The sequence below is a fragment of the Passer domesticus genome, chromosome 29 (assembly GCF_036417665.1).
Source record: "Passer domesticus isolate bPasDom1 chromosome 29, bPasDom1.hap1, whole genome shotgun sequence".
Classification (NCBI taxonomy): domain Eukaryota; kingdom Metazoa; phylum Chordata; class Aves; order Passeriformes; family Passeridae; genus Passer; species Passer domesticus.
The window spans coordinates 1,525,963-1,552,692 of record NC_087502.1 but is presented as its reverse complement, the minus strand read 5'-3'; the positions used below and the strand labels follow the sequence as shown (position 1 = coordinate 1,552,692).

Genomic DNA, 26,730 nt, shown 5'->3' with positions numbered 1-26,730 from the left:
CAACAGCCCCAAGAACCATGTACCCCCATCTCCTGCTGCCCCTTCCCTCCCAGAGCTTTCCCTGTGGGACACCCAGAGCTGAGCCCATCCCAAAATCTGTTGGGCCCCAGCAGAATTGCCCCTGTTCCTGCTCTGGCATTTTGAGGAAACAGTGGTGGGCACTGACCCCTCTTCCAGGGGCATCAGGACCCCAGACTCAGGGAAAGCAGGAATGTGGCAGGACTTTGAGTCAAGGGCAGGCAGGTGATTGGGATCTGCAGCCCCTGGAGACACTGGGAGCACTGGGCAGTGTTGATCACCTGTTGATCACCTTGCAGACAAGGCTGAGCCTTGGGCAATGCCTCAGGTGTGCTTGTTCCCTCAGCCAGACCACTCCATTTCCCCTTCCCTGCTGGCCCCAAAGCAGTCCCATCTCCAGCCCCAGAGCAGACTGCAGAGGGCAATGTCCCCTGCCCTGCCCCTCAGCCTGTCCCACCCACGGCCACCGTGCCCACCCAGAGCACCCGTGTCCCGCTCTGCACAGCTGCCACATGCAGGGTGCCAGGGACCCCATCCCCAGCGAGGCTCAAACTCCAGCCCTGGCCCTGGCTGCCATGGGCTGCAGCTCCCCAGGGCCCTTGGCCCCACACAGGGTCTCTGCAATGGCCTGGCCCTGAACTAAGGCCAGTGCTGGCCCTGAGCAGGATGTGCCCATCCCAGGGACATGGGGAAGGGGGCACCTGTCCCCAGGCAGCCACTCGGACCTCATTGGGGTAACAGAGGTGCCCTGTGAGGAGCAGGGGTGTTGGTCCCTTATCAGCATCTCGGACAAGCCCTGTTTACCCAGGCCCTGAGGCACCAGGAAGACATTCAGATATCTTGGGCTTCCAGGAAGGAAAATCCATGCTGAAGTGATTCCCGAGAGCTGTCCTTGGCAGTGACTCCTGTTTGACATTCCAGGCCATTAGTGAAGGGTTGTGCACCTCTCTTTCCCCAGGGACAATGTGGATCCATCCCAGATGTGTTGTGGCCCAGCTATGAAAACATTTCAGGCCACTGCCTTAACTGTTTGCTCTGGAACTTGCCCAAGGAGCTGCAGGGTCCAGGAAGATTTTCTTGTGGAGTGCCCCAGGACTCAGAGACCAGAGTGTCCCCATGGAGGATCCTTGGCCAGAGGCACAAGTGCTGTGACATCACTGCTGTGCTGACATGGTCTTGGAATGGGATTGAGGAAGTGTCCACAGGGTTCCAATTGCAGAATAATGGCCAAGGAGAGATCCAGACCTCCTTGGAGATCAGCACCAGTCAGGGGGTGGCAGTGGACAGCCACTGACCACGTGCTAACAGCCCAGGCAGAGGGAGCTGGACATGGCCAGAGGCTCCCAGTGTGGGCAGATTGGCCCTGCAGCTCCAGGGACCCCATGGGAATGTCCCTGCCCCCCTCGGGGCTGTGGATGAACTGTGCAGAAAGTGTCCCTCCATCTCTCAGCAGCATTTCAGAAATGAGGTTATTTCCCCTCTATTTTATGCACTGTGATCCCCATGGCAGGAGAAGTGATGAAGAGGACTCCATGGATATCAGAAGGGTAATTAATTACTACATTATAGTATATTATACTATATTATACCATATTACATTACAACTAAACTGAATCTGCCAAGCACTCAACTCTGCTCTCAACTGCCGACAGTCCCGACACACACACACACATACTTGGCCCTGATAGGCCAGGGAAACAAAACACCATCACTTGGGGAAAACAATCTGCATATTGCATTCAACTTCTGCACAAACACAGGCACAGCAAATGAGATAAGAATTGTGTTTCCTTTTTCTGGGGTTCAGAGAATGTGAATCTCAGAAATATTCTTGGGAAGTTGTGCCTTGCTTTTCTCTGTGAAGAGACATGACTGGTGCTTTGCATCAACCTTTTACAGTGGGGTTCTCAGCACAGGAAAGACTCAGACTTTGTAAACACTTCCAGAGGAGGCTGAGATGCTCCAAATGCTTGGAGCACCTCTGTGACAGAGACAGGCTGTGGGAGTTGGGGCAGTTCAGCCTAGATCAGAAAAGGCCATGGGAAGACCCCACAGTGACCTTGCAGGACTTGAAGGAACCTCACAGAAAACGTGGGGAGAAATGTTTTAGTAGGATCTGTCTCAACTGGAGAAGAGGAAATGGCTTTAAAGCAGAAGAGGATAAGTTCTGACTGGAGATAAGGAAGAAATCTTTGATGCTGATGTCGGTGAAACACTGGCACAGGTTTCCTGGTGCATGCCCCATCCCTGGAAATATTCCTGGTTGGATGGGCTCTGAGCAACATGATGGAGGAAAAGATGTCTCTGCTCCCACCCCACAGGAGGCCCTGTGGTGTCAGCTACAGGAGTGGTCTGTGTCTCTTGTAGGATTCAATTCCCCCCGGGGAGCGGAGGGAACACACAGCAGCACAGATGGCAGGAACGTCCTCCCATGGAGATGGGAATATTCTGGATCAACAGGCTCAGGCTGCCCAGTTTTGTGTCTTTGTAGATGGACACAAGTGTCAGAAGAGACTGAGAACCAGGAGGCCCTGCAGTGTCCCTGAGTCCCCTTGGTTCCAGGAGGCCCCACAGAATCCCAGGGTGAAGTAGTAAATTCCTTTGTTATGAAACAGTTGTGTTATAAGTGAGAGTAGCTTGTTCTGGTTGTTCCCCATGCATACTGGTTTGTTCTGGAGATGTACCTTCCCATCCCCCTGTCCATCTACCTCAAGACCTACCCCTTATTCCAGATCCTTCCCTGCCACTCAGGGAAACCCTGTCCTCCTCCCTTGTCCATTACAGAAACCCCACCTTGAGCTCTAGAATCTTCTGTGTCCATCTTGTATCCCTCAAATACCTATTGGTATGCTCAGTCTGCTCTCCTGCCCTGTTGTTCCCCGTTGGTTGTCATAATGTGGACGGCCCCCCTGTGCTCCTCCCCAGGTTTCCTGCATTGATCCTGGTTTGTATCCTCCCCATGTTCACTCCCCCGTACTGCAGCTGTTGTAACCCTGGATTTGCTGTCAGTTGTCCCTGGACCCTGTCAGATATTAAAGCCTCTTGGGAACCTACACAAGTGATCCCTCTCTTTCCTTCGCTCTGGATTCCTCAGCTCGGGACATCAGTAGCTGCACAGAGCAGCCTGCTGCTTCTGGGAGACAAGCAGCCCTGCTTGTACCAGCAGCCAAACGGGCCCAAAGGGCAGATAGGGAGTGGCCACTCTTGGCACGGGCCAGGAGACAGGGCTAGCCACAGACATCTCCGAGCAGCCACCGTGTCACCAGGGCCCCTTTGCCTCCATGAGGCCCCACAGAATCCCAGGGCCCCTTTGGCTCCATGAGGCCCCACAGAATCCCAGGGCCCATTTGGTCTCATGAGGTCCCACAATGTCACAAGGACCCCTGGACTCCACAAGGCCCTGAGGTATCCCAATGGATCCTTGATGATTCCAACTGGCCTGGCTGTGTCACGAGGGCCCCTGGATTCCCTGAGACCCCACAGTGTCACAGTGTCCCATTGTTTCCACAAGCCACAGGTTTACAAGGGCCCCTGGGCATCTTTAGGCACCAGAGTGTCACAGCATCCCCTCAGTTCCATGAACTCCTCAGTGTCACAACGGCCCCTTGGTTCCATTCAGTCCTGCAGTGTCACAGTGTCCCGTTTATTCCATTCAGGTCTGCAGTGTCACAATGTCTCCTGGGAACCATGATGCCCTGAGGGATCACAGTGGATGGTTTCATGAAGCCCCACAGGTTGGCAGTCTCCTCTTGATTCCATGAGGACCCATGGCCCCAAAGGGGCCTCTGGATTCTACAAGGGCCTGTAGTGTCACAGGGCCCCTGTGATCCGATCAATCTCTGCAGTGTCTCCATGACCCAGGAGGCCCTTCAGTGTCTCCATGTCTCCATGAATCTCTGCAGTTTCACAGTGTCCTCAGGAGGCCCTGCAGTGTCACAGTATCTCCATGAGTCCCTGAGGTGTCACAGTGTCCTCAGGAAACATTGCAGTGTCACCATGTCCCCAGGAGGCCCTGCAGTGTCACCATGTCTCCATGAATCCCTGCAGTTTCACAGTGTCCCCAGGAGGCCCTGCAGTGTCACAGAGGAGCAGCACTGGAGAGGGCACAGCCGCAGGGGAGGTTTGGCAGCATTCCCCACTCTGTGACACCAAAGCAGTGGCAATTCCAACATTCGCCTCTCTGGGACACCACAAGGGTGGCAGCCCCAAAATTCCACTCTTTATGACCCCACAGCAATGGCTGCCCCAGCGTTCCCTTCTCTGTCACACCAGAGCAGTAGCAGTGCCAGCATTCCCCTCTCTGTGACACCACAGTGGTGGCAATCCCAACATTCCTCTCTCTGTGACACCACAGCAGTTACACCCCCAGCATTCCCCTCTCTGTGACACCACAGTGGTGGCAATCCTGACCTTCCCCTCTCTCTGACACCACAGCAGTTACAGCCCCAGTGTTCCCCTCTCTGTGACAACATAACTGTGGCACTCGCCCTAGTTCCCCTGCCTGTGACAACAGAGGTGGCACCCCCAGTGCTCCCCTCTGTCTGACACCAGCACAGTGGCAAACCAAAGATTCCCCTCTCTATGAGAAAACAGTGGTGGCAGACCCAAGGTTCCAATCTCTCTGACACCATATCCATGGCAAACCCAACGTTCCCTAGTCTATGAAAATACAGAAGTAGCAACTCCAGTGTTCGCCTCTCTGTGACACCACAGCAGTGTCAGCCCCAGTGTTCCCCTGTCAGTGACACTACAGTGTTGACAAGCTCAGTGTTCCCCCTTTGTGACATGACAGCAGTGGCAATACCAATGTCACCTTGTCTATGACACTGAAGCAGTTGTAAGCCCAGTGTTCCCTTCTCTGTGAAACCCCAGGAGTGGCAGCCCGAAAGTTCCCCTCTCTGTGACACTGCAGGGGTGGCCATCCAAAATTCTACTCTCTATGACAGCACCACAAGTGGCAGTTCCAACATTCCCCTCTCTGTGACACCTCAACATCTGCAGCCCCAGTGTTCCCCTGTCAGTGACATGACAGCAGTGGCAATACCAATGACCCCTTGTCTACGACACCAAAGCAGTTGCACCCCCAGCGTTCCCCTGTCTGAGACACCACAGAGGTCGCAACCCAACATTCTCGTCTCTATGACAGCATTGCAGTGGCAGCCCCAACACTCCCCTCTCTATGACACCATAAGGGTGGCAGCCCCAAATGTTCCCCTCTTTGTGACAGCACAGCGGTGGCAGCCGCAGTGTTTCCTCCTATGACACCACAGCAGCCACCCCAACCTTCCTCTCTCTGTGACACCACAGCTGTGGCAGTTCCCTTGTCCTGGTCTCTGTGACACCACAGTGGGTGATGCCTGAACGTTCCCCTCTCTGTGACACTGCAGCTGTGGCAGCAGCACTGGAACAGAAGCAGCAGCCGTGGAACAACAGGGGAGCAGGGGAGGAGCAGAGACCGAGCTCTGGATCAGCAGGAGATGAGCAGTGCTGGAGCAGTGCTGGAGCAGTGGTGGAACTGTGGTGGAGCAGTGGTGGAACTGTGGTGGATGAGCAGAGGAACTGTGCTCAGAGTTCACAGGAAGATCCCCAGAGCAGCACTGGAGCAGCTTTTGAGCAGCAGTGGAGTAACCATGGAAAAGGTGGAACAGTGGTGGAACAGGAACCACAGCCATGAACTGTTGCCACATTTCTCTTCATAGAGAAAAGCAAGGCACAATTCTTCCCAAGGATTTCTAAGATTAATATTCTCTGAAGCTCAGAGAAAGGGAAAACAAAATTCTTATCTCATTTGCTGTGCATGTGTTGTGCCAAAGTAGAATGCAATATGGAGATTGTTTACCCAAAGTGAGGATGTTTTGTTTCCTGGGCCTATTAGGGCCAAGAGAGTGTGTGTGTCGGACTGTCGGCTGCCAGTCAGGGGAGAGTCACGATGTGAGTGCAGTTCTGTGCAGTTGTGTGCAGAGATGAGTGCTTGGCAGATTCAGTTTAGATGTAATGCATACAGTATAGTATAATAAAGTAATAAATTAGCTTTCTGATATTAATGGAGTCCACCTCTTCATTCCCTCACCAACATCGGAGACACCTTTGATTTACAGTAATGAACATTGGTAGCACAGGAACCACAGCCATGGACAGTGGTGGCAGATAGGTAGCACACTGGTGGCACAATGGAGGCACATTGATGGCACATTGCAGGCTCATTGGTGTCACATTGGTGGCACATTGATGGCACAGGCCCCACGGCCGTGGAGCGGCACAGGAGATGCCGACGCTGCGGGACACAGAGCGGCTCCGAGCGCTTTGTCCTGCAGGGACTGGCTCTGCACACCAGAGCGATCCCATCAGGCTGATCCAGAGCGGGGGAAGCAGCAGGATTTGCTGCTGGCCTCTGGAAGGCAGGGATGGAGAACATTGAATAGTGAGCTGGAGGTTTGATCCTACTCATTGTGGCTGCTTTTGGGGTGCCAGGACCATTCCAGTCCATGTGAAGTCATGAACTCAGGATATACTCAGGACAAAAGCAATCAAACTGCTTTCTTTACTGCAGGGAAACTGTCATGGTTTGGCCTGGAAGTGAGTTTCTGGAAAAGTCTAGGTCAAACCAATCAGTGGCCAGATTTGAAATTGGCATCTGGTGTGGCCACAGAGGATTTGGATACGCCTCTGAGAACACACAGGGGTTAAAAGCAGAGCATTCTGAGAGAAACTTCCTCTTTTGATCCAGCCGGTGAGTGAGTCTGACCTCCTCGCCCCTGCCCAGCTGCGTCTGGGTGGGGCAGGGGAGGCCATGTGGCCTGTGGGAAGGGAGGCCGGAGCTCTGTAAGGTGCAGGGGTGGAGGAGACCTGGGATGTCTGGGCAGCCCCCCCCGGAGAGAGAGATAGAGACTGTTCTGGCAGCACAGCCAGCCAGAAGCAGGGGATGCGGCGAGAGAAGGTGCCCGGCAGCTGTGGGAGTCCTGGGCAGACAGAGGCGAAGATTTTAACCCCTTTGTAGAATATGGAAACCTTACAAATACTGATCCTCCTGAATCGGAATGAGGAGAGAGATGAAGCACGACGAAATGGGCAAGTGTGAGGAAAATTTGGAAGAGGTGAGAAGAATCCTAGGTGGGAAGAGATGATGGAGTGGCCTTGGGCTGGACTCTTTCTTGTATGGCCATGGACAGACCTGTGTTTTTTTCCTGTGCTCCAGAAACTGTATTTAAGGGGAGGCAATACCTTGGAGTCAAGAGTGAAGCATCGGCGTGAACAAAGACGGCTGAAGAGGGTGTGGGATGCCCTCTGTCTCCACGGAGAGGAAGATCTCTGTTCACGAGGCCCCTCGGCCCCAGGCGGTGAAATCTGGGGGGGACTGGTGTCCCAAAGTTGAGAGGTGAAGCAGTGGCGAGAACAGACATGGGTGGGAAGGGTGTGAGATGCCCTCTGTCTTCAGAGAGGGTTTGAGATCTCTGTTCACGAGGCCACGAGGCCCCGGGGGGTAAATTTAGGGGGGGACTGATGTCCCAAAGTTGAGAGACTGCTGCTTCTGGAACTGGGTGGAGCATCATTAAACAGGGAACCCTAAAAGCAGTCCTGGCCCATGTCCAGTGGTGAGAGCGCTGGACGTGGTGGGGGGAGAAGTCACGAGGTCCGATGTTCTCTGGATGGGGCCATGGGGCCATGGGTGACACGGAAGCACAGGAGGTTTTAATTGTGCTTCTGGGGGAAGCCTATGGTGCAAGGGGGGACTCCTCTCTCTCCCTGATGGATTTGAGAGTTGATTATTTGAGGGGTGGTGAATCTGTGGAGAAAAGGGAGGGGGGAGGAGGAATGTATTTGGAGGGTTTTCATTCTTAGCTTTGTATGTGTTCCTTTCTAGATGTTGTAATGAATAAAGTGTTGTGTTTTTCCTTCCATCCCCAAGTGGGAGCCTGCTTTGTTCTGTTTCCGGGTCACAGCTCACAGTAACCATTTTGGAAATACACCTTTCATGGGGGTCCTGGCACTGTGCCAGGGTCAAACCACGACAATTAGGAAGGTTTCTGTATTGGTTTTGGTTCACCATTTTGAGATTTCTTGGCCAGTGCAGCAATTAGTCTGTTGGGTTCAGTGTTGGCTAATTACCAGTGCACTCACTAGAATATACTTCCTCATTTCCTGCTCTATGATTAGGAGAAAGGAAGAGTTTATTAATCGTAACTAAAGGAAAGAGCAGTAAGGATCAGAACAGAACTTTCAGAACAATTCTCCTCTCCCTACAACCGTTTCCTTCTTCCTGACAATGTGAAGAGACAAATCCAAAAATTTTCAGTCAGTTTACCACCTTTAGAATAGTTTTCTTCAGTTTGCTTAGGGAGAGGATTTTCTCTTTCATGCTATGGAGACTTCTCCATAAGAAAAGTTTTCTCGTAGCTCTCAATTCCCACAAATAGCAGCTGCCCAGAAAATCTCCAATCGTCAAGTCCCTCCCATTTTTCACAGCTTTTCCCACTGTTGTGTTTATGGGCCATGACAACTTATGGGGTATGAGTTTAAAGATAAGCTGTTTAAGAGCAAAGGTTCTCTTCATCTATTTCTGAAATCATCTTCATTTCTAAGAACAGAGATCTTTTTCTTTTCTCCGTGATGGCACAGGGTCTCATCACTCTTCTGTCTTTCAATGTTCAAAGTTCTCATGGGATCACAGCTACATCAACATTTCCTTACTTTAGCATGTAGGCCTTTGCTGAACAAGTCATCTCCCTATACTTTTCAATGCACTACAGGGAAAAAGAGAGTCTGATGTATCAATTACATCCTTCTCCATGGCTTTACAAGAGGATTTCAGCCCTCAGATCAGGGAATTTCCTCATTGTTCCCATCGAGGATTCAATTTTCCCTTCACCGAGCTTGGTGTCTTCATGTGGCTCCTCTGTGTGCCTGCACTTTGCCCTTTTCTCTCACTTGAGGGAGGATGGAAGCACTGAAAGAGTTAATATCTCTCCCGGGGCCTGCAGATGGTTCCGTGACCCCGGCCGGGCTGGGTCCTTGCGGCCGGAGCTGTTTTATGATGGAGGTTTCTGCAGCGGCTGCGCTGGGGCTGTGTCAGGATGGGCCGCGCTGGGGCAGGGCCAGAATCTCAGCAGCCAGGCCAGAACACAGCAGCAGCACGGCCGGGGCCCATGGCTTCTCCTCCCCCTGCCCGGGGCTTGCGGGTGAGCCCCAAGGGTGGCAGAATCTTGGCCGAGCCGGCCCAGCCCGGGGCTGCTCCTGGGGCCCGGCGGATCCTGGCTGGGCTCGGGCTGGCGGCGGGGCAGGGCTCGGTAGCACCCAGGTGTTGGCAACCGCAGCCATGGCCCGGCCCGGCCTCGGCCCCGTGGCCTCCCCTGCCCTGCCCGGCAGCCGATGGGGCCTGGGGGGCTCCCTGGGAAGGGGCCTGGCCCCACGGCAGGAGCTGCCTGGCCCGGCCTGGCTGAGACAGGGCTGGGCCAGCCTTGTTACCTCTTTGCTGGCCAAAAGGGAAAGAGACACTCCCAGGCTTTCTCATCTTTAACATGTGTCTGCACAGAGGCATGTACAGGTTACTCAGTGGTTTAACAGACTGTAAATTCTCAAAGATAATTACTGATTTTTTTTTTGTGAGACACAGAGGAAACTGCTACAGCTTCTCTTATAAGATCACTTCTGTGATGCAAAACCCCCACAACAGCACAGAGCTCCTTTGTCTATATGGAGTGGTCTTGTGCCAGAGGCCTCAAAACCTATGCTTGGGAGATCTCTGGGCCCTCTCCAAGGTGTTTTGAAATGAAAACATTCAGCTCCTAGTCTAAGAAAATCACCAGAGGACAGGGCTAGCCTGACCAGTTTTTCCTGGCGACTTTTGTCTTGGAGCAATGCTTGGATATACAGAATTTTGGAGGCCATATTCTAATTTTGGCCATGGTCCCTTGGAAAGAAGGCCAGTTATTTTTCATAGGAAGGAAGGAACAGAGCCCCGGTGTTTCAAGAGCAGATGCAAAGTGACCACCAGAGGCCAAGGCCAGCCGGGGCTGGCAGGTTTTCTTCTGAGAGATACCCTTGCATATGGGAAAATATTTTAGGGAGAGTACCACTTTTGGCAATGGGCCTCTGAAAAGAGGGACGCTTCTTTTCCATAGTAAGGAAAGCACAAAACCTCACTGTTCCAGGAGCTGATGAGAGGCAGCCCTTGACATCCCAAGATCAGCCAGACCTGTCAGGTGGCCCCGGGGAAGCCACGCCAGCCAGACCTGTTCCATGTTCCCCCAGTTCCATGGGGCCCCACAGCGTCCCAATGGTCTCTTGCTTCCATGAGGCCCTGAGGTGCCATAATGCCCGCTTGGTGACACGAGGCCCTGAAGGGTCCTAACGGTCTCCATGGTTCCATCAGGCCCCACAGAGTCACAATGGTCTCTGGGTTCCATGAAGCCCCGCTGTGTCACCATGGCCCCTTGGTTCCATGGGCTCCAGTGGTGCCACAATGATCTCCTGGGTTTCATGAGGGCCCACAGTGTCCCAGTGATCTGCATGGGAAGGAAAGAACCCAGCCCCAGTGTTGCAGGGGCAGTCACCAGAGGCCAAGGCCAACCACACTTGGCGGTACTGGCAGATTTTGCCTGGGAGCAACCCTTGGCTATACAGAATTTTAGAGGTGCAATCCCAATTTCAGACATGGATGCCCAGAGGAGAAGGACGGTTCTTTACCATTGGAAGAAAATCATAGAACATTGTTGTTTCAGGGGCAGATGAATGGCAGTCATCAGAGGCCTAGACCAGCCAGACCTCTCTGTGTCCTGGTAACTTTTGTCTGAAAGCAACCCTTGGACATAGGGAATTTTGGAGGTGGAATCCCAATTTCGGCCACTTCTGTGTAGATAAGTGGGACGGTTCTTTTTCATAGAAGGGAAAGCTCCAAGCCTGAGTGTTTCAAAGGCAGAAGAGGAAAAAGGTGGCTCCTGGGTGGCCAAGCCATCCAGACCTGTTTGTCCTGCAGCTTTTGTCATGGCAGAATGCTTGGATATATTCAATTTGGGAGGAGGAATCTCAATTTTAACCACAGACACTTTGAGAAGAAGAACAGTTCTTTTCCATTGGAAGGAAAGCACAGAGCCCCAGTGTTTGGAAAGCAGGTGAGAGGGAGCTCCCAAGAGGCCAAGGGCAGCCAGACCTGTCTGTCCTGGAAACTTTCACTTGGGAGCAATCCTTGATGTACAGAGTTTTGGAGGTGGAATCCCAGTTTTGGACAGGGGCACCTGGTCAACGTGGATGTTTTTTTTCTTATAGGAAAGAAAGTGTGAATTCCAAGTGTTCTGGAAGAAGATGAGAGGTGGCCACACTTAGGCCAAACCAGCCAGACCTGTCTCTTTTGGCACCTTTTGTCTAGGGACTATCCTTGGACATAGGACATTTTGGAGGAGGTATCTCAATTTTGGCTGTGGAGGCCTGGACAGGAAGAAGAATGCTTTTCATTAGGAAGGAAAGCACAAAGCCCCAGTGTTTCAGAGGTAGATGAGTGCCAGCCCTAAGGAAGCCAAGGCCAGCCAAACTTGTCAGTCCTGGCAGCTTTTGTCTAGGAGCTATACTTGGATATAGGGAATTCTGGAGGCAGATGCCCAATTTTGGCTATGGGTGCCTGGTCAAGATGGATGGTTTTTTCCCATGAAAAAGAAAAGCACATGGTCCCAGTGTTTCAAAGGCAGATGAAAGGTGCCCTCCGGTTAGCCAAGGCAGCCAGATCTGTCTGTCCTGGCAGATTTCATCTGGGAACAATCTTTGCATGTAAAGAGATTCAAAGGAGGAATCCCAGTTTTGGCAATGGGCCCCTGGAGGACAAGGACAGTTCTCTCCAGTAGGAAGGAAAGCCCGGAGCCCCAGTGCGAGTCCCGAGAAGTAGCCCTCGACATGCCAAGGTCAGCTGGGCCTGTCAGGTGGTCCCCAGGAGGCCCAGCCAGCCAGACCTATTCCCTGTTCCCTTGGTTTCATGGGACCCCACAGTGTCACAATGGTCTCCTTGGTTCCATGAGGCCCTGGAGCGTCACAATGTTCCCCTTGCTTCTGCAGTGTCACAATGGCCCCGTCCTCCCATGAGGCCTTGCAATGGTTCCACAAAGCCCTGATGTGTCACCATGGCCTCGCGGCTCCATGCACCCTCGCTGTGTCTCAAGGGCTCCTCCATGACACTCTGGGCTCCACAAGGTCACCATGGACCCTTGGTTCCTTGGAGCCCTTGAGTTCCACAATGGTCTCCTTGATTCCATGAGGCACCAGAGTGTCACAAGGGCCCCTTGGTTCCACGAGGTTCCATAGTGTCCCCATGGTTGCTGTCAGAGGCTGGATGAGATAGATGTCCCAAGACACCTTGGGATGCTCGGAATGCCCTTGTGGGGCCAGGCCCGGGTCAGGCCTTGGTCTGTGGTGGGACAGAGCCCCGCCCCCAGCCCTGACAGAGCTGTCAATCACACAGCAGGGGCTGTGCTAACCAGCTCTGATTGTCCCAGCTGCCAATCAATCACACACTAAAATATGGTACCTTCCCTGACTCTGATTGGACAAGCCACTGGCAGTCCCACCCCAGGGGCGGGCCCATGAAGGCCCAGGGGGTTAACAGCCAGAGCACGAGGCCAGCCCCTGCTCTGGATCCTGCCTTGCACTGGGGTTTCTCTGTCAGTGATGCTGGAACCCGAGCAATTTGTTCCTAAGTGCGTGTCTGTCTTTCTGTTTTTCTCTAATTCTTCTCCTTCTAATCCTGCTTATCTTGAATATTTTTGGGTAACTTAGCATCTCAATGGTTCAAGGTTTTTAGGTTAAATGTGTGAGAATCCAGGGCACAGGGAATATTTCTCTGTCTGCTCTCAGGGGTCCTGCCCCCCAGAGAAACACTGCCTTTAACCTTCACCCATGGAGAGGACTTCCAAGACTTTGAGATATATGAGAATTTGCCAGTGTGAAATAGGTAATAGAGAGTAGTATAGTATGTCACTTGGTTGAGAAATTTAGGTTTTGGGATTTTTAGTATGGTGCAGATAGGAAGCAAGAAGAAGGAATTTTGGTGTAATCCCTGTCTTCTTCTTCCTCTTCATCTACTCCATTTTCTGCAGTATTCGTGGCACAGGGTGATTGGTCAAGGAAAGCACAGTGCAGAGGTTAGGTGGACAGTCAAGGGATGAGTTCTTGGTAGATAAGTAGAAATAATGTACATTTTAAGAGTTAATTGGATGAGACAACTTTGAAAGACCTTGAAACTGTACATTTTCCATCCCACTGAACCTGGTGTGCACAGCATGAAAAACTTTACGTAAGATAACTATAAACAAGAAGCTGAAGACCAAAAAAGATCCGTGAGTCTCCTTTTCCCTGGCACCGAACTGCTAAACGAGGGTTTTCCCCATCCAGAGAGCCCCCAGAAGGCTCCAACGTAAAACAAACATCAATAACTGGTGCCCCAACAATGTTTGTAATAAGTTGTTTTTTCCATAAAGTTGTCTACTGATAGGTGTTGTCTTAATTAGCCAGGCATGTGGAATGTATTGATTAAATGAGCACTGAGGTCCACCTGTAGCAAACCAAGGTCTAAAAGAAGAAGATTGAATAAATGGGTGCCTTTTAGCCCTTAGCCTTCTGATCTGAGTCTGTGTCATCTCTGACTCAGCGGTGACATTTGGGGATCTGTGGGGGCTATTGGGGATCCTTTCTGCACCTCGAGACCCAAAAGGATCTTCTCCAATAAACTTTGCCTGAAGCTCCCACTGTGCCCATGACAGGAACCCCTATGAGTGTCTGGGACATCCCGGCTCTTTGGCAGCCTGGGGACATCTGGGATGTCACCACGGAGCACCCGTGAGTGCCCGTGACAGATCGGTGCCTTTGCAGCCCAAGGTGCCCTGGGATGTCACCATGGAATGGCTGTGACTGCTTCTGCCCACATGGCTCTTTATAATCCCCAGAAACACCTGGGAGGTGTCCATGGAGCCCCTGTCTTTGCCTGTGACATTCCAGCTATTGAACAGCCCGGAGACTATTCGAACGTCCCCATGGAACCCCTCTGAGGGCCTGTGACAAATCTGATCCTTAGCAGGCAACCATCCCCAGCCCCTGTTGCTATGGCCAGTTTCCATGGCAGACATCACCAGCCCCCGTTGTTGTGGTCAGTTTCCATGGCAGACATCACCAGACCCCTGTTGCTATGGTCAGTTTCCATGGCAACCATCATCAGCCCCCTGTTGCTATGGTCAGTTTCCATGGCAGACATCACCAGCTCCCTGTTGCTATGGTCAGTTTCTATGGCAACCATCCCCAGTCCCTGTTGCTATGGTCAGTTTCCATGGCAACCATCCCCAGCCCCCAGTTGCTATGGTCAGTTTCCATGGCAACCATCCCCAGCCCCCAGTTGCTATGGTCAGTTTCCATGGCTGCCCTCACCAGGACCCTGTTGCTATGGTCAGTTTCCATGGCAACCATCCCCAGCACCCTGTTGCTATGGTCAGTTTCCAGGGCAACCATCACCAGTCCCCTGTTGCTATGGTCAGTTTCCATGGCAACCATCCCCAGCCCCCTGTTGCTATAGTCAGTTTCAATGGCAGCCATCCCCAGCCCCCTGTTGCTATGGTCAGTTTCCATGGCAACCATCCCCAGCCCCCTGTTGCTATGGTCAGTTTCCATGGCAACCATCACCAGCCCCCTCTTGCTATGGTCAGTTTCTATGACAACCACCCCCAGCCCTCTGTTGCTATGGTCAGTTTCCATGGCAACGATCTCCAGCCCCATGTTGCTATGGTCGGTTTCCATGGCAACCATCCCCAGCCCCCTCTTGCTATGGTCATTTTCCATGGCAACCATCCCCAGTCCCTGTTGCTATGGTCAGTTTCCATGGCAACCATCCCCAGCCCCCTGTTGCTGTGGTCGGTTTCCATGGCAACCACCCCCAGGCCCCACTTGCTATGGTCAGTTTCCGTGGCAGCCATCAGCAGGACCCTGTTGCTATGGTCAATTTCCAAGGCAACCATCCCCAGCCCCCAGTTGCTATGGTCAGTTTCCATGGCAGCCAAAACCAACCCCCAGTTGCTATGGTCAGTTTCCATGGCAACCATCCCCAGCCCCCAGTTGCTATGGTCAGTTTCCATGGCAACCATCCCCAGCCCCCTGTTGCTATGGTCAGTTTCCATGGCAGCCAAAACCAGCCCCCAGTTGCTATGGTCAGTTTCCATGGCAACCATCTCCAGCCCCCAGTTGCTATGGTCAGTTTCCATGTCAGAGATCATCAGGCCCCCGTTGCTATCATCAGTTTCCATGGCAACCATCATCAGCCCCCTGTTGCTATGGTCAGTTTCCATGGCAACTATCCCCCACCCCCAGTTGCTATGGTGAGTTTCCATGGCAACCATCCCCAGCCACCTGTTGCTATGGTCAGTTTCCATTGCAGCCATACCCAGCCCCCTGTTGCTATGGTCAGTTTCCATGGCAACCATCCCCAGCCCCCTGTTGCCATGCTCAGTCCATCGGCAGCTCCATGGACACCCCATTGCCAGGGGTGGTTGCCATGGCCACCAGCTCAGGCCTGCAGCCAGAGCTCGTTGCCATGGCAACCATTGGCACTCCCATCCCCAGGGTCATGGGATCCCAGATCCACAGAATTGGCTGAGCTGGGAGGGACCCATCAGGATCCTGGAGTCCAACTGCTGGCCCTGCACACGACACCCCAACAATGCCAGCCTGGGCCTGGCAGCGCTGTCCAAACGCTGCTGGAGCTCAGAGAGCACTGGAGCTGAGAGCCTTCCCTGGGGAGCCTGGGCACTGCCCCAGCAGCCTCTGGGGAAAAACCTTTTCCTGAGATCCAACCTCAGCCTGCCCCGACTCAGCTGCAGCCGTTCCCTCCAGTCCTGTCCCTGGGCACCAGAGGGAAGAGGTTCCCACAGCCTCAGCCAGGGACCCGCTCCCAAGGCTGTTGCCATGGCCACCAGGGCTGGGACCAGCTGGGATGCTTGGATTCCACGGGCCAGGGTTTAGGAATGGGTTTCCCCAATGTCCTGCTCCCACTAAAACCGCGCTGCTGTTGGCTGCCCTCCCACCTCCCATGGAAAGCACAAAAGGCAAAGATCCTGGGCTGGGATAAGAACAATTTACTGGGAACATCAACAAGATAAAAAACAAACAGGAACAGAAACAGTATTGATAACAGAAGGGATAAGAAAAATTATTTACATGGAAAACTACAACACAAATCCCTGGATCTTCTGGGCCTAGTATTTCATCCTGCCTGGAAAGGACACCCTTTCTTGCCCCTGGCAATGACCCGAGGTGGGAGTGGGAGTGAATGTAATGACATGGCCATGGCCAGACCTTCATGTTCTTCAATCCCACATCATGCCATTGGCAGGGGCAGGAATACAGACAGGTGTTTCCGAGCATGGATCACAGTGAACACAGATCTCCAGGGCTCTTCCCAATGTGGGTTCTCCAATGGTGGATGAAGCCGGAGAAGTGCAAGAAGCTCTTCCTGCAGTTGGGACATTTGCACGGCTTCCCTTACCAGTGCCTCTGTTGGTGTCTGGTCAAGTTGGAGCTCTGGGTGAAGCTCTTCCCACACCGGGGACACTCGTAGGGCCTCTCCCCAGTGTGGATGCGCCGGTGCCTGATGAGGTTGGAGTTGTGCTTGAAGCCCTTCCCTCAGTCGGGGCAGCAGAAGGGCCGCTCCTCTGTGTGAATCCGCTGGTGGCGCAGGAGACTGGAGCTGGTCTGAAACCTCTTCAGACAATGGGGACACTCGTAGGGCCTTTCCCCAGTGTGGATGAGTTCATGCCTGACGAGTTCTGAGCTGCACCTCAGGCCCTTCCCACACTCCCCACACTCGTAGGCCCATTCCCCAGTGTGGATCATCTGGTGGCTGATCAGGTGTGAGCTCTGCCTGAAGCTCTTCCCACACTCCAAGCACTTGTAGGGCTTCTCCCCACCATGAAGCGTCCCATGGGCCACCAGCTCTAATCCCTGGCTGAAGCTCGGTCCACCTTCCTGGCTCAGGGTGGGTCTTTCCTCCTCAGAGCACCCTGGGTTGGGTTTGCAGGCCCTCCTCCTGGGGGATCTCAGTGGCTTTTCCTCCCTGTTGGATTCCTGCCCTGTGGCGTCGCTCAAAATGGCCTCTTCCACAAGGTTCTGCCGCAGAGATTTGTCCTCCCTGGTCTCTGGGGAAGGCAGGACAAGGAGAGGATGAGATTTGCCTCCATGCCACAGGGAAATGGAAGAAGATCCCCCCAGTGCATCCCAAGATGGTGTTGGCAGAGGGGTTGTCCTTCAGCCAGGGACCATGCTGGGCTGGAGCAAGAGACAGGGGGAAAGAGGTACTGACTTCCTCCTCACCTCCCTGGGTGTCCTGGGGCATCTTCCTCTTCCTGGCAGCCTCCATCCATCCAAGGTTTGGGAATCAGAAATCCTGGTTTGGGGGAAAATACAGTGTATGAGCACACTGGGTTAAGGGGTTCCTCCTGCCCAAGTCCATCTCCAGTGTTGCGGCACATCCACAACGAGCCCCTGTGAGCAACCTGCACTCCCAGAGCCCTGAGCATGCTTGCTTAACCTGCTGATGGACAAGGCCAGAGACGGCTCTTTGTGCAGAGCTCCAAACACAGTTTATTGCAATGTAGAGGGTCCAGGGACAGAGACAAAATGGGGTTGAGGACACAGGGTTTGATCAGGGGGAAAGGGGCGGACCTCAGGGTCAAGGGCCAATGGGAAGTGAGCACAGGTGGTGCAGAGGAGGGGCAGGCAACTGGGGAACCAATGAGGTAACAGGGGCGGAGCATTGCAGTAAGCCAGGACCAATGGGGGACAGGAGAGGGCAGAACATTCTCAGGGAGCACATATAAGGAAAAAAGGGCAGCTGGACTGATACCAATGAAGCTCCTGCACAGTCCCTGCTCTCCATTCCTTGTGCCCCTGGGCTCTTCTCTGGGGCTCTTGGAACACCCGGCAATGGAAAACAATCCATTTTGGTGCTCCCTAACCAGGCCACAACTGAAACTTTGTTCCTTTGGCCTGACTGCAGAGACCTCCAGGGCATTTTCTGCACACAGTCCCAGCCCCCAGCGCTTGCTGAAGGCGCTCCCTGCAAATGTCACTGTGCCAGGGCCCTGTCCTTGCTGTCACCTGCTGGGGCTGGCCATGCACAGAGCTCCTGGACTTGCATTTCCAGCTGCTGTGCAGCCAAAGCTGAGGCATCTGCAGCTGCCTGAATGCAAAAACTGCAATAGGAGCCTCTCTCTCCAGGGTGAAATCTCCCCTCCTGTGCCAGCCCTTGGCAATGCTGCCATTCTCTGCTGCTGCTGCTGGGGTACTGGGGGCTCTGGCTGAGCAGCAAAGGTGACCCTGAGTCAGGAGCTTTCCTTGGCTGCAGCAAAGCCTCGGCAAGCAAAGCCCTTCCCAGTGCTGTGCCTGTGCCAGCAGGGATTGTGCCAGCCAAGCTGACCCAAAATTTCTTTTCCCAGGCAGCTTTAGGACACGCACCATGGAGAAGCCAGAGCCCACTCTCAGCTTTGCGCGGTGCTCCAAAAGAATCCTGTGTGTGAGGCAGCCTGGGAACAGGGTTTGGTGCCAGGGAAGGGGAACTCAGAGCCCTTTTCTGCCCTGTGGGCTGAGGCTCTGCATTTCCAATGGCCCTGCAGCTGCCAAAGGGGCCTTTTTGGCTCAGCTGAGAACAGTTCTGCTGAAAACCTGTCTTAAATCTGCTTTTGCTGTAAATGTGCCCAATGAATTCTCATTTTTTGCAGCCCCAGGTCTTGTGTGAGTAAAGGTCTGAAAAGTGAAGGATGGAACAGCTCTTGTGGGGTGGTGTTTTCCTTTCCTTCTTTTGGTTTTACTTATGTTTGTTTTGGTTTGTTTGTTTGTTTTTATTGTTTTCTTCTTTGTTTGTTATTGGTTTTTTTGGATTTTTTTGTTTTGTAGGGGTGGTGGTGTTTTGTTCGGTTGTGGGTTTTTTTGTTGTTTTGGTGTGGTTTTGTTTGGGGTTTTTTTAGGGCTTTTTTTTGTTTGTTTTGTTTTGTTGTTGTTGTTTTTTGTTTTCTTTTGGTTTGGTTTTAGGTTTTTGTGGTATTTTTAATGAACTCCCCCTGTCAGCTCTGGGCAGAGCTTTGTATCTGTGTCTGACACTTGTCTGTGGCACTGTGCAGGTGGCCGGGGGACATTCCCTGAGCTGTGTGCAGAGGAATCCACATCAGCCCAGGCCGGGCTGGGCAGTGGCCGCTCAGTTCCATGGACTGGACACGGCTCTGGACGCTTCCCTTGGAGCGTCTGCAGGGAGGGAATGCTGGGGCTGTCACTGCTGGGGCGTCACACACAGGGCAACGCTGGGGCTGTCACTGCTGGGGTGTCACAGACGGGGGAACGCTGGGGCTCTCACCGCTGGGGTGTCACACACAGGGGAACGCTGGGGCTGTCACCGCTGGGGTGTCACAGACAGGGGAACGCTGGGGCTGTCACCGCTGGGGTGTCACAGACAGGGGAACGCTGGGGCTGTCACTGCTGGGGTGTCACACACAGGGGAACGCTGGGGCTGTCACTGCTGGGGTGTCACACACAGGGGAACGCTGGGGCTGTCACTGCGGGGGTGTCACACACAGGGGAACGCTGGGGCTGTCACTGCTGGGGTGTCACACACAGGGGAACGCTGGGGCTGTCACCGCTGGGGTGTCACAGACAGGGGAACGCTGGGGCTGTCACTGCTGGGGTGTCACACACAGGGGAACGCTGGGGCTGTCACTGCGGGGATGTCACAGACAGGGGAATGCTGGGGCTGTCACTGCTGGGGTGTCACACACAGGGGAACGCTGGGGCTGTCACTGCTGGGGTGTCACACACAGGGGAATGCTGGGGCTGTCACCGCTCCTGCCCTGTCCCCAAACAGCTCTGCCAGCATCTTGAGGGGACACAGAGGCTGAGCCAAAGGGTGAGAATTGCAGAAGGGGCTGAGATGGGAGGGACATTGAATCATGGAGTTACAGAATCACAGAATGACAGAATAATAGAATTACTGAGTTGGAAGAGATCTTCAAGAACACTGAATCCAACCCAGCCGTAACAGCACCTCAACTAAACCATGGCAATGAGTGCCATAACTAGTCTTTTTTAAAACATATCTAGGGACGATGACTCTACCACCTGCCCAGGCAATCCAATCCAATAATTTATCACCCTTTCTGTAAAGAAAATGTTTCTAACATCCAACCTCTATTTCCCTTGGTGCAGCTTAAGACTTTGTCCTCTGGTTCTGTCAGTTGTTGCCTGGAGAAAGAGACTGACCCCACTGGACTACAACCACCTTTCAGGAAGTTGTAGAGTGCAATAAGGTCACCTCTGAATCTTCTCTTCTCCTGGATAAACAACCCCAGCTCCCTCAGTCGTTCCTCACAGGATTTGTGTTCCAAGCTCCTCACCAGCCTTGTTGCCCTTCTCTGGACACGCTCCAGCCCCTCCATGTCCTTCCTAAATTGGGGGGCCCAGAACTGGACACAGCAATCAAAGTATGGTGCCAGTCCAGGGGAAGAATGCCAAGTACACCAGTGCCAAGTGCAGAGGAAGAATGACCTCCCTGCTGCTGCTGGCCACACCATTCTTGATCCAGGCCAGGAGCCATTGGCCTTTGTGGCCACCAGGGCACACTGCTGGCTCATGTTCAGCCGGCTGTCGAGGAGGACCCCCAGGTCCCTTTCTGCTTGGGCACTGTGCAGCCACACTATCCCCAGCCTCTAGCATTGCAGGGGGTTATTGTGACCAAAATGCAGGACTTGGGATGCTGAGTCATTAAACTTCATCTGACTGGACTCTGCCCATCCATCCAACCATTCCAGGCCTCCCTACAGAGCCCTCTTGCCTTCCACCAGATGGACACACACTCCCAGCTCAGTGTCATCTGCAGATTTACTAATGAAAGACTCAATCCCCTCATCCATGTCATCAATAAAAATATCAAACAGAGCTGGCCCAGCACAGAGCCCTGAGGGACAGCACTGGTGCCTGGCTGCCAGCTGGATGCAGCAGCGCTCACCAGCACTCTCTGGGCCGGCCATGCAGCCAGTTCTGAACCCAGCACAGAGTGCTCCTGTCCCAGCCCTGGGCTGCAGCTTTTCAAGGAGTGTGCTGGGGGAGACAGTGCCAAAGGCCTTGCTGGAGTCCAAATAGACACATCCACAGCCTTCCCTGCATCCACCATGGGGGTCACCTGGTCGTAAAAGGAGACCAGGTTGGTCAAACACGACCTACCCCTCCTAAACCCCTGCTGGCTGGCTCTGATGCCCTGGCCATCCTGTAAGTGCTGGGTGATGACACTCAGTATAAACTGTTCCATTTCCTTACTAGGTACTGAGGTCAGACTTATTAAGTTTTGTTTCGTCGGGCCAGGGTTTTATGAGCCTTTAAAAGAAAACTTAATACACACAAAGGATAGCTCAGCTATTACCTTTGGAGGCAAATAATGAGCAGGATGGCTTCTGCTGCAGTGTTGGAAACCAAACTGTTTAATAAAAGGAAAAACAATAAACAGAAAATCCGATCCAGGTACAGAGGTCTGCTCCTGGTAAAACACCTTCACAAAAGCCTCGCAGTTCTTTTGTCTTCTCTTTTTCTACCTGATGGCCCAGGCGGGATCTTTTGGCTCTCATCCAATTAGGTGACCCCAAGGTTTTAGTGAAGTCTCTGGGGTCCTATAAGGTGGCTTTTCACCTGATCGCTGGGAGAAACTTCTGGGCTTTCTTCCTTTTTTGGGGGACAAAGGCTAGTTTGTCCCTCTCTCATTGGGGGCATCCCCCTACACTCCTTCATCTCACCCTTTACTATACATTTAGAAAGAAAGAGGAGAAAGGAGTATAGATTAGAATGCCAATAATTTTTGCTGCCAATTCTCTATCTTAACTTTGGTGAAGTGTTTTTCCAGGTAGGCTTCAAATTTCTGGCTATATGTGTGACTTTTACATAGAGGTAGGTTTAACAACTTTTTTGTCACAACAATAACTACAAAACTTTTTCAGTGCAAAACTTTCTTGTAAACAATTTTAACTAATGTAAACTTAGAAAACAGTCTTTGCTTCTATCCGTGGCTCAGTTGTTTGTGCATTCTTCTTCTGGTGCCGTCTGCTGCTCTCGGATCGGCTGCACTTGTGGCTTGACATTCTTTGCAGGGATCCATCGAAGACCTGTGTTTGTAGAAATGCATGCAAACCCCCGGCCCCATGTTACAAGAGGATGGGGTCCTGAAATCTGTCCTGTCTCTGGATCCTTGATGAAGACTGGTGGTCTTTCCTTGAGCTTTGCCTGACTGGTATTGCTGAAATGCCTGAAAATTGGTGGTACCTGCTCCATAAAGGAATTGTTTAAGAAGTTAAAAACATATACAGCTTTATTCAGCCTCTCTATTGTAGAAAGCACTTCTGTCCCCCCTTTCTGTCTTTCTAGTATCATTTTCAATGACCTGTGTGCTCTTTCTACAATAGACTGGCCTGTGGAAGAATGTGGAATACCTGTGGTATGTTTGATACCCCAAGTTTTGAAAAACTCTTGCAATTTATTAGAAATGTAGGCTGGTCCGTTGTCAGTTTTGACTTCTTGAGGAATACCTAGGGATGCAAATGCTTGTAAGAAATGTTTAATCACATCTCTACTTTTTTCTCCTTGATGTGCAGAAGCAAAAATTGCTCCTGAGAAGGTATCTATTGATACATGTATATGTTTGAACCTTGCAAATGACTGATATTGAGTGATGTCCGTTTGCCATATCTGCAGGCTATTTAAGCCTCGAGGGTTAACTCCTGTTGCTATTGCTGGTATAGCTAATTTTTGGCAATCTGGACATGACTGAACAATTGCTTTTGCCTGATTCTGAGAGATGTTAAACATTCTTACTAAAGCAGGTGCATTTTGGTGATAGAAAGCATGGCTCATTCTTGCTTGTTCAATAACATTAGGAAGTGTGTGCTGGATTGGCATGGCTAACAAATCAGCCATGGCATTTCCCTCTGCTAAGAAACCTGGAAGAGAAGAATGTGAGCGAATGTGCATTACAAAGTAAGGTTCTTGTCGAATGGAAAGAAGTAAGATTAACTGTTTGAGCAAACTATATAACTGATCATTAGCAACTTCTTTTAGCAGAGATTCTTCTGCTCTTTCCACTACACCTGCAACGTAAATTGAATCTGTTACTAAATTAAAAGGAAATGTGAATTTTGAAAAGACCCGTACAACTGCTGCCAACTCTGTAATCTGTGCAGAACCATCTACTTCCTCAATATCTGATTCCCATTTTTTTGTCTCTGAATTTTGCCAAGCAATCACAGATTTTTTAGACTTTCCAGAACCGTCTGTAAAAAATGTGATTGCCTCAAGGGGTACATTACTTCTTAAAGGCTTATGAATTAATTTTAAAGATGAACTTAATAGCTCATGTTTGGGACAATTGACTGAAATTTTTCCTGCAAAATTTTCCAAAGCAAATTGCATAACTTCTGAATTTTGAATTAACCATTCTAAGTAGATGGTTGTGACAGGCAGAAAGATTTCTGCAAAATCTCTTCCTGCAAGGGAAAGCATTCGAGATCTAGCTTTGATAATCAATTGTGAAATAATTTCAGGGCAAGTTGTTATAGTTTTACCCAATTGACGCGATAGGAAAACCCACTCTAAGATTATCAGATGGTCCTTCTTCTCTAGATCCCACTGGAATATCAAACCATGAAGTTGTGGACTCTCCCCTAAAACTGCAAACAAAAAAGACAGGTTAGGATTATACCGATGAGCCTGACGTGACTGGATGGCTCTCATCACTTTCTCTAAAGCATTTTGAGCTTCTTTGTTGAATTCTCGCGGTGAGTTTAAGGTTGTGTCTCCTCTTAACAAATCTGCCAGAGGAGCCAAGTCCTGATTTGAAAGGCCTAGTAGTGGACGAAGCCAGTTCAGAGTGCCTACAAGCTGCTGCACTTCATTCAAGGTCTTTGGATTTGTCCTTAGCTGGAGTGGCTGCGGAGTTACCGTTTGTTCTGTGATCCTGTATCCTAAATATTTCCAGGGAGGAAGTGTCTGTATTTTTTCTTTTGCTACAGTGAGTCCTGCTTTCTCTACTGCTGAGATGACCTGATCTGTTGTCTCCTGCATTGATGCTTGGTCCTTTGCTGCTACTAAGATATCATCCATGTAATGTAATATGAGAGAATTTGGATATTGTGCACGAACTGAGGAAAGTATTTTTGCAACATACCACTGACATATACTCGGCGAGTTGCGCATTCCTTGTGGTAGAGAAAGCCAATGGTATCTTTTCAAAGGTGCTTGCTGATTTATGGATGGGATGGAAAATGCAAATCTTGGTGCATCGTCTGGGTGCAAGGGAATATTGAAAAAACAGTCTTTTAAATCAATAACAGTTAGCTTCCAATCTTTTGGAATCATAACAGGAGAGGGTAAACCTGGTTGTAAAGAACCCATTTCTTGAATTACTTCGTTAATTTTTCTGAGATCCTGTAACAACCTCCATTTCCCACTGTTTGGCTTTTTGATTACAAAAACTGGAGTGTTCCAGGGACTAGTAGTTGGAGTTAAATGACCTTTGGTTAATTGTTCCTGCACTAACTGCTCTAAAGCAGCAAGTTTCTCTTCAGGTAAGGGCCACTGGCTGACCCAAATGGGTGTGTTAGATGTCCATGTAAGTTTTAAAGTGTTATGTCCATCAGCAGCTTTTGTTAAAATCCAGTTTCTAACCTGAGATGCCATTGTGATAAAATGTCCCGTCCCCAAAGAACTATATCAGCTCCTACAATGAATGGTCTTGTGGTGGCAACACGACCTTCAGGCCCCTCAAATGTGACTGCGTGCGAGCTTCGAAAGCTCTCACAGTGACCACCAATACCTGCCAGCTGATCCAGCGTAGGCACGATGGTCCAGTGCTGTGGCCATTTCGATCTCGATATCAGAGTGACGTCTGCTCCGGTATCTATCAGGCCAGTGAGGGTGATGGCTTGTCCGAGGTGCTTCAGGACACAGGTGAGCTGAGGCCGCCCGCGGCTGATGTGCCTGGTCCAAGCGATGACAGCTGTGTTGTTCTGTGACTCTGGTAGGAGGAAAGCTTGCGCTATGGTTAACCCTTTGGGTAAAAAACATGGAGGGTCTGGACACAAAGCTAAGACTGTAATTTCCTGTGAACAGGTGACAGACAGCACAGTTGGAATGACATAAAACCCTTCTGCATGGGATCTGCTCACTCCCACTATTAAGAACTGACGTGGTTGTGGTTCAGGTCCCAGCTGTCCTGTAGACACTGTGTGAGCAACAGCATTGGTTAGCATCACTGGCTGGGCTGTAGACAGCTCCAGTCTGGTACCTGGGGACATTGTGGTCGGAAGTCCTGCAAGGATGTGTTGCAGTTCTGAACTTGGTGGCCTGTGGTGGTCTCTGGCCTCTGGTGCAGTGGTTTTTGTATCATGGCACGCCACTGCCCCGTGCTGGACTGCACGTTTCCCGGCAGATGGTACGAAAAACCCTGTGCTGGGTAAAAGCTGTTAGTATTGTGACAGAAACCTCTGCATCCACTGTTTCTTGGCAATGGCCTTCTGCGGGTCCTAGGACATCCCCTTTTAAAATGACCTCTCTGACCACACGAATAGCACGAGTCCCTTGGAATTTGTTGGTTCTCAATTGCACCTTTGAATGCTATTAAAGCTTCTGCTAGGGTTTGTGTTTGCCTTTCTACTGCTTTTTCCTGCTGCTTTAGGGTGTTTTCTTGAGCTGTTGTGATGGCACTGGCCAATACTTCTGCCTGCATGGCTGCTGCATGCTCAGGGGTGCTCAGGCGGTTGCAAGCATCTACTAGCTGTGTCAGGGTGGGCTCAGGATCCTGTGGTAATGTACGTAATGCCTTTTTACAGGTTGGGTTTGCATTAGAAATTGCAAGCCGTTTTAATAACTCTTGTCTGGCTCGGTCTATTGGAATCTGCTTTTCTAATGCCATTTTTAAACGGTCCAAAAACTTAATATAAGGCTCATCTATGCCCTGTTTTATTTCTGTGAAATCTAGTTCTGGCTTGTTGCCATCAGGGACCTGTAACAAAGCTGTTTTTGCTGCCTCTTTGACATCCTGCAATACTTGTCTACTAAGAGTTCGGGCTTGTATTTGAGGATCTGTATGAGCTCCTTCACCTGAGAGCTGATCTATAGTCAAATTTGCAGTAGCTGGAGTTCCTGCATAACCTCTTAAAAGGTCGTTTAACAAACGTTTCCATGCTAGTTCCCACAGAGAAAATTCTGTTGGAGATAGCAGGGATGTGCAAAGCTGTTTTAGATCATGTGGAGTGAATATGTTTGCTGTGAAGGTGGCCTGTAATAGGCTTCTGAAATAGGCAGAATCTCTACCATACAGACGAGAGGCTTTGCAAATCTCTTTTAACTCAGCAAAGTTGATTTGTTGCCATGTAGCCCTGGGTCCCGGACCTGCAGTGTATTTCACAGGAAAAACCTTCAATTTCGATGCAATTTCCCACTCTCCTTCCTGAACTGCATCCTTTCTTATCCTCTGCCAGGTATCTGTGACTCCCTGTGTGTTAAACTCTTCCTTAGATTGTTTGAAATTACATTGTGGAGCATAGGAATAGTTTGTTTTTTGTTCCGGTAAGTTATCGGACATGGGCGCCGCCATTTTGGACAGGGTCAGTTCCGGCGCATCACTTCCGGTTCCCACGCTCGGCAGAGAGGGGGTGTGCCGTCCCGGGCTGT

The 26,730-nt window shown here is 51.3% G+C and overlaps 2 protein-coding genes across 2 annotated transcripts in view; one reads left to right on the top strand and one right to left on the bottom strand.

Annotated features, from left to right (window-relative positions):
• The window catches only part of LOC135287382 (zinc finger protein 664-like), a 257,242-nt gene that overhangs the window by 168,564 nt on the left and 61,948 nt on the right, over positions 1–26,730 (top strand). The gene's annotated exons all lie outside the window — the stretch shown is intronic.
• LOC135287421 (zinc finger protein 70-like) lies at positions 16,098–17,675 on the bottom strand. The gene is made up of 2 exons (XM_064400780.1): positions 17,347–17,675; positions 16,098–17,171 (listed from the first exon to the last, which is right to left on the bottom strand). The coding sequence occupies exons 1-2, from the start codon at positions 17,390–17,392 to the stop codon at positions 16,660–16,662; spliced, it is 558 nt and encodes a 185-aa protein (XP_064256850.1). The 5' UTR covers positions 17,393–17,675; the 3' UTR covers positions 16,098–16,659.

Bases quoted from the DNA above. Each gene is read 5' to 3' on its own strand.
- LOC135287421 (XM_064400780.1), bottom strand. From the start codon at position 17,392: ATGGAGGCTGCCAGGAAGAGGAAGATGCCCCAGGACACCCAGGGAG. The intron at 17,172-17,346 runs GTGAGGAGGAAG...TGCCTTCCCCAG, and splicing joins GCCCCAGGACACCCAGGGAG to AGACCAGGGAGGACAAATCT.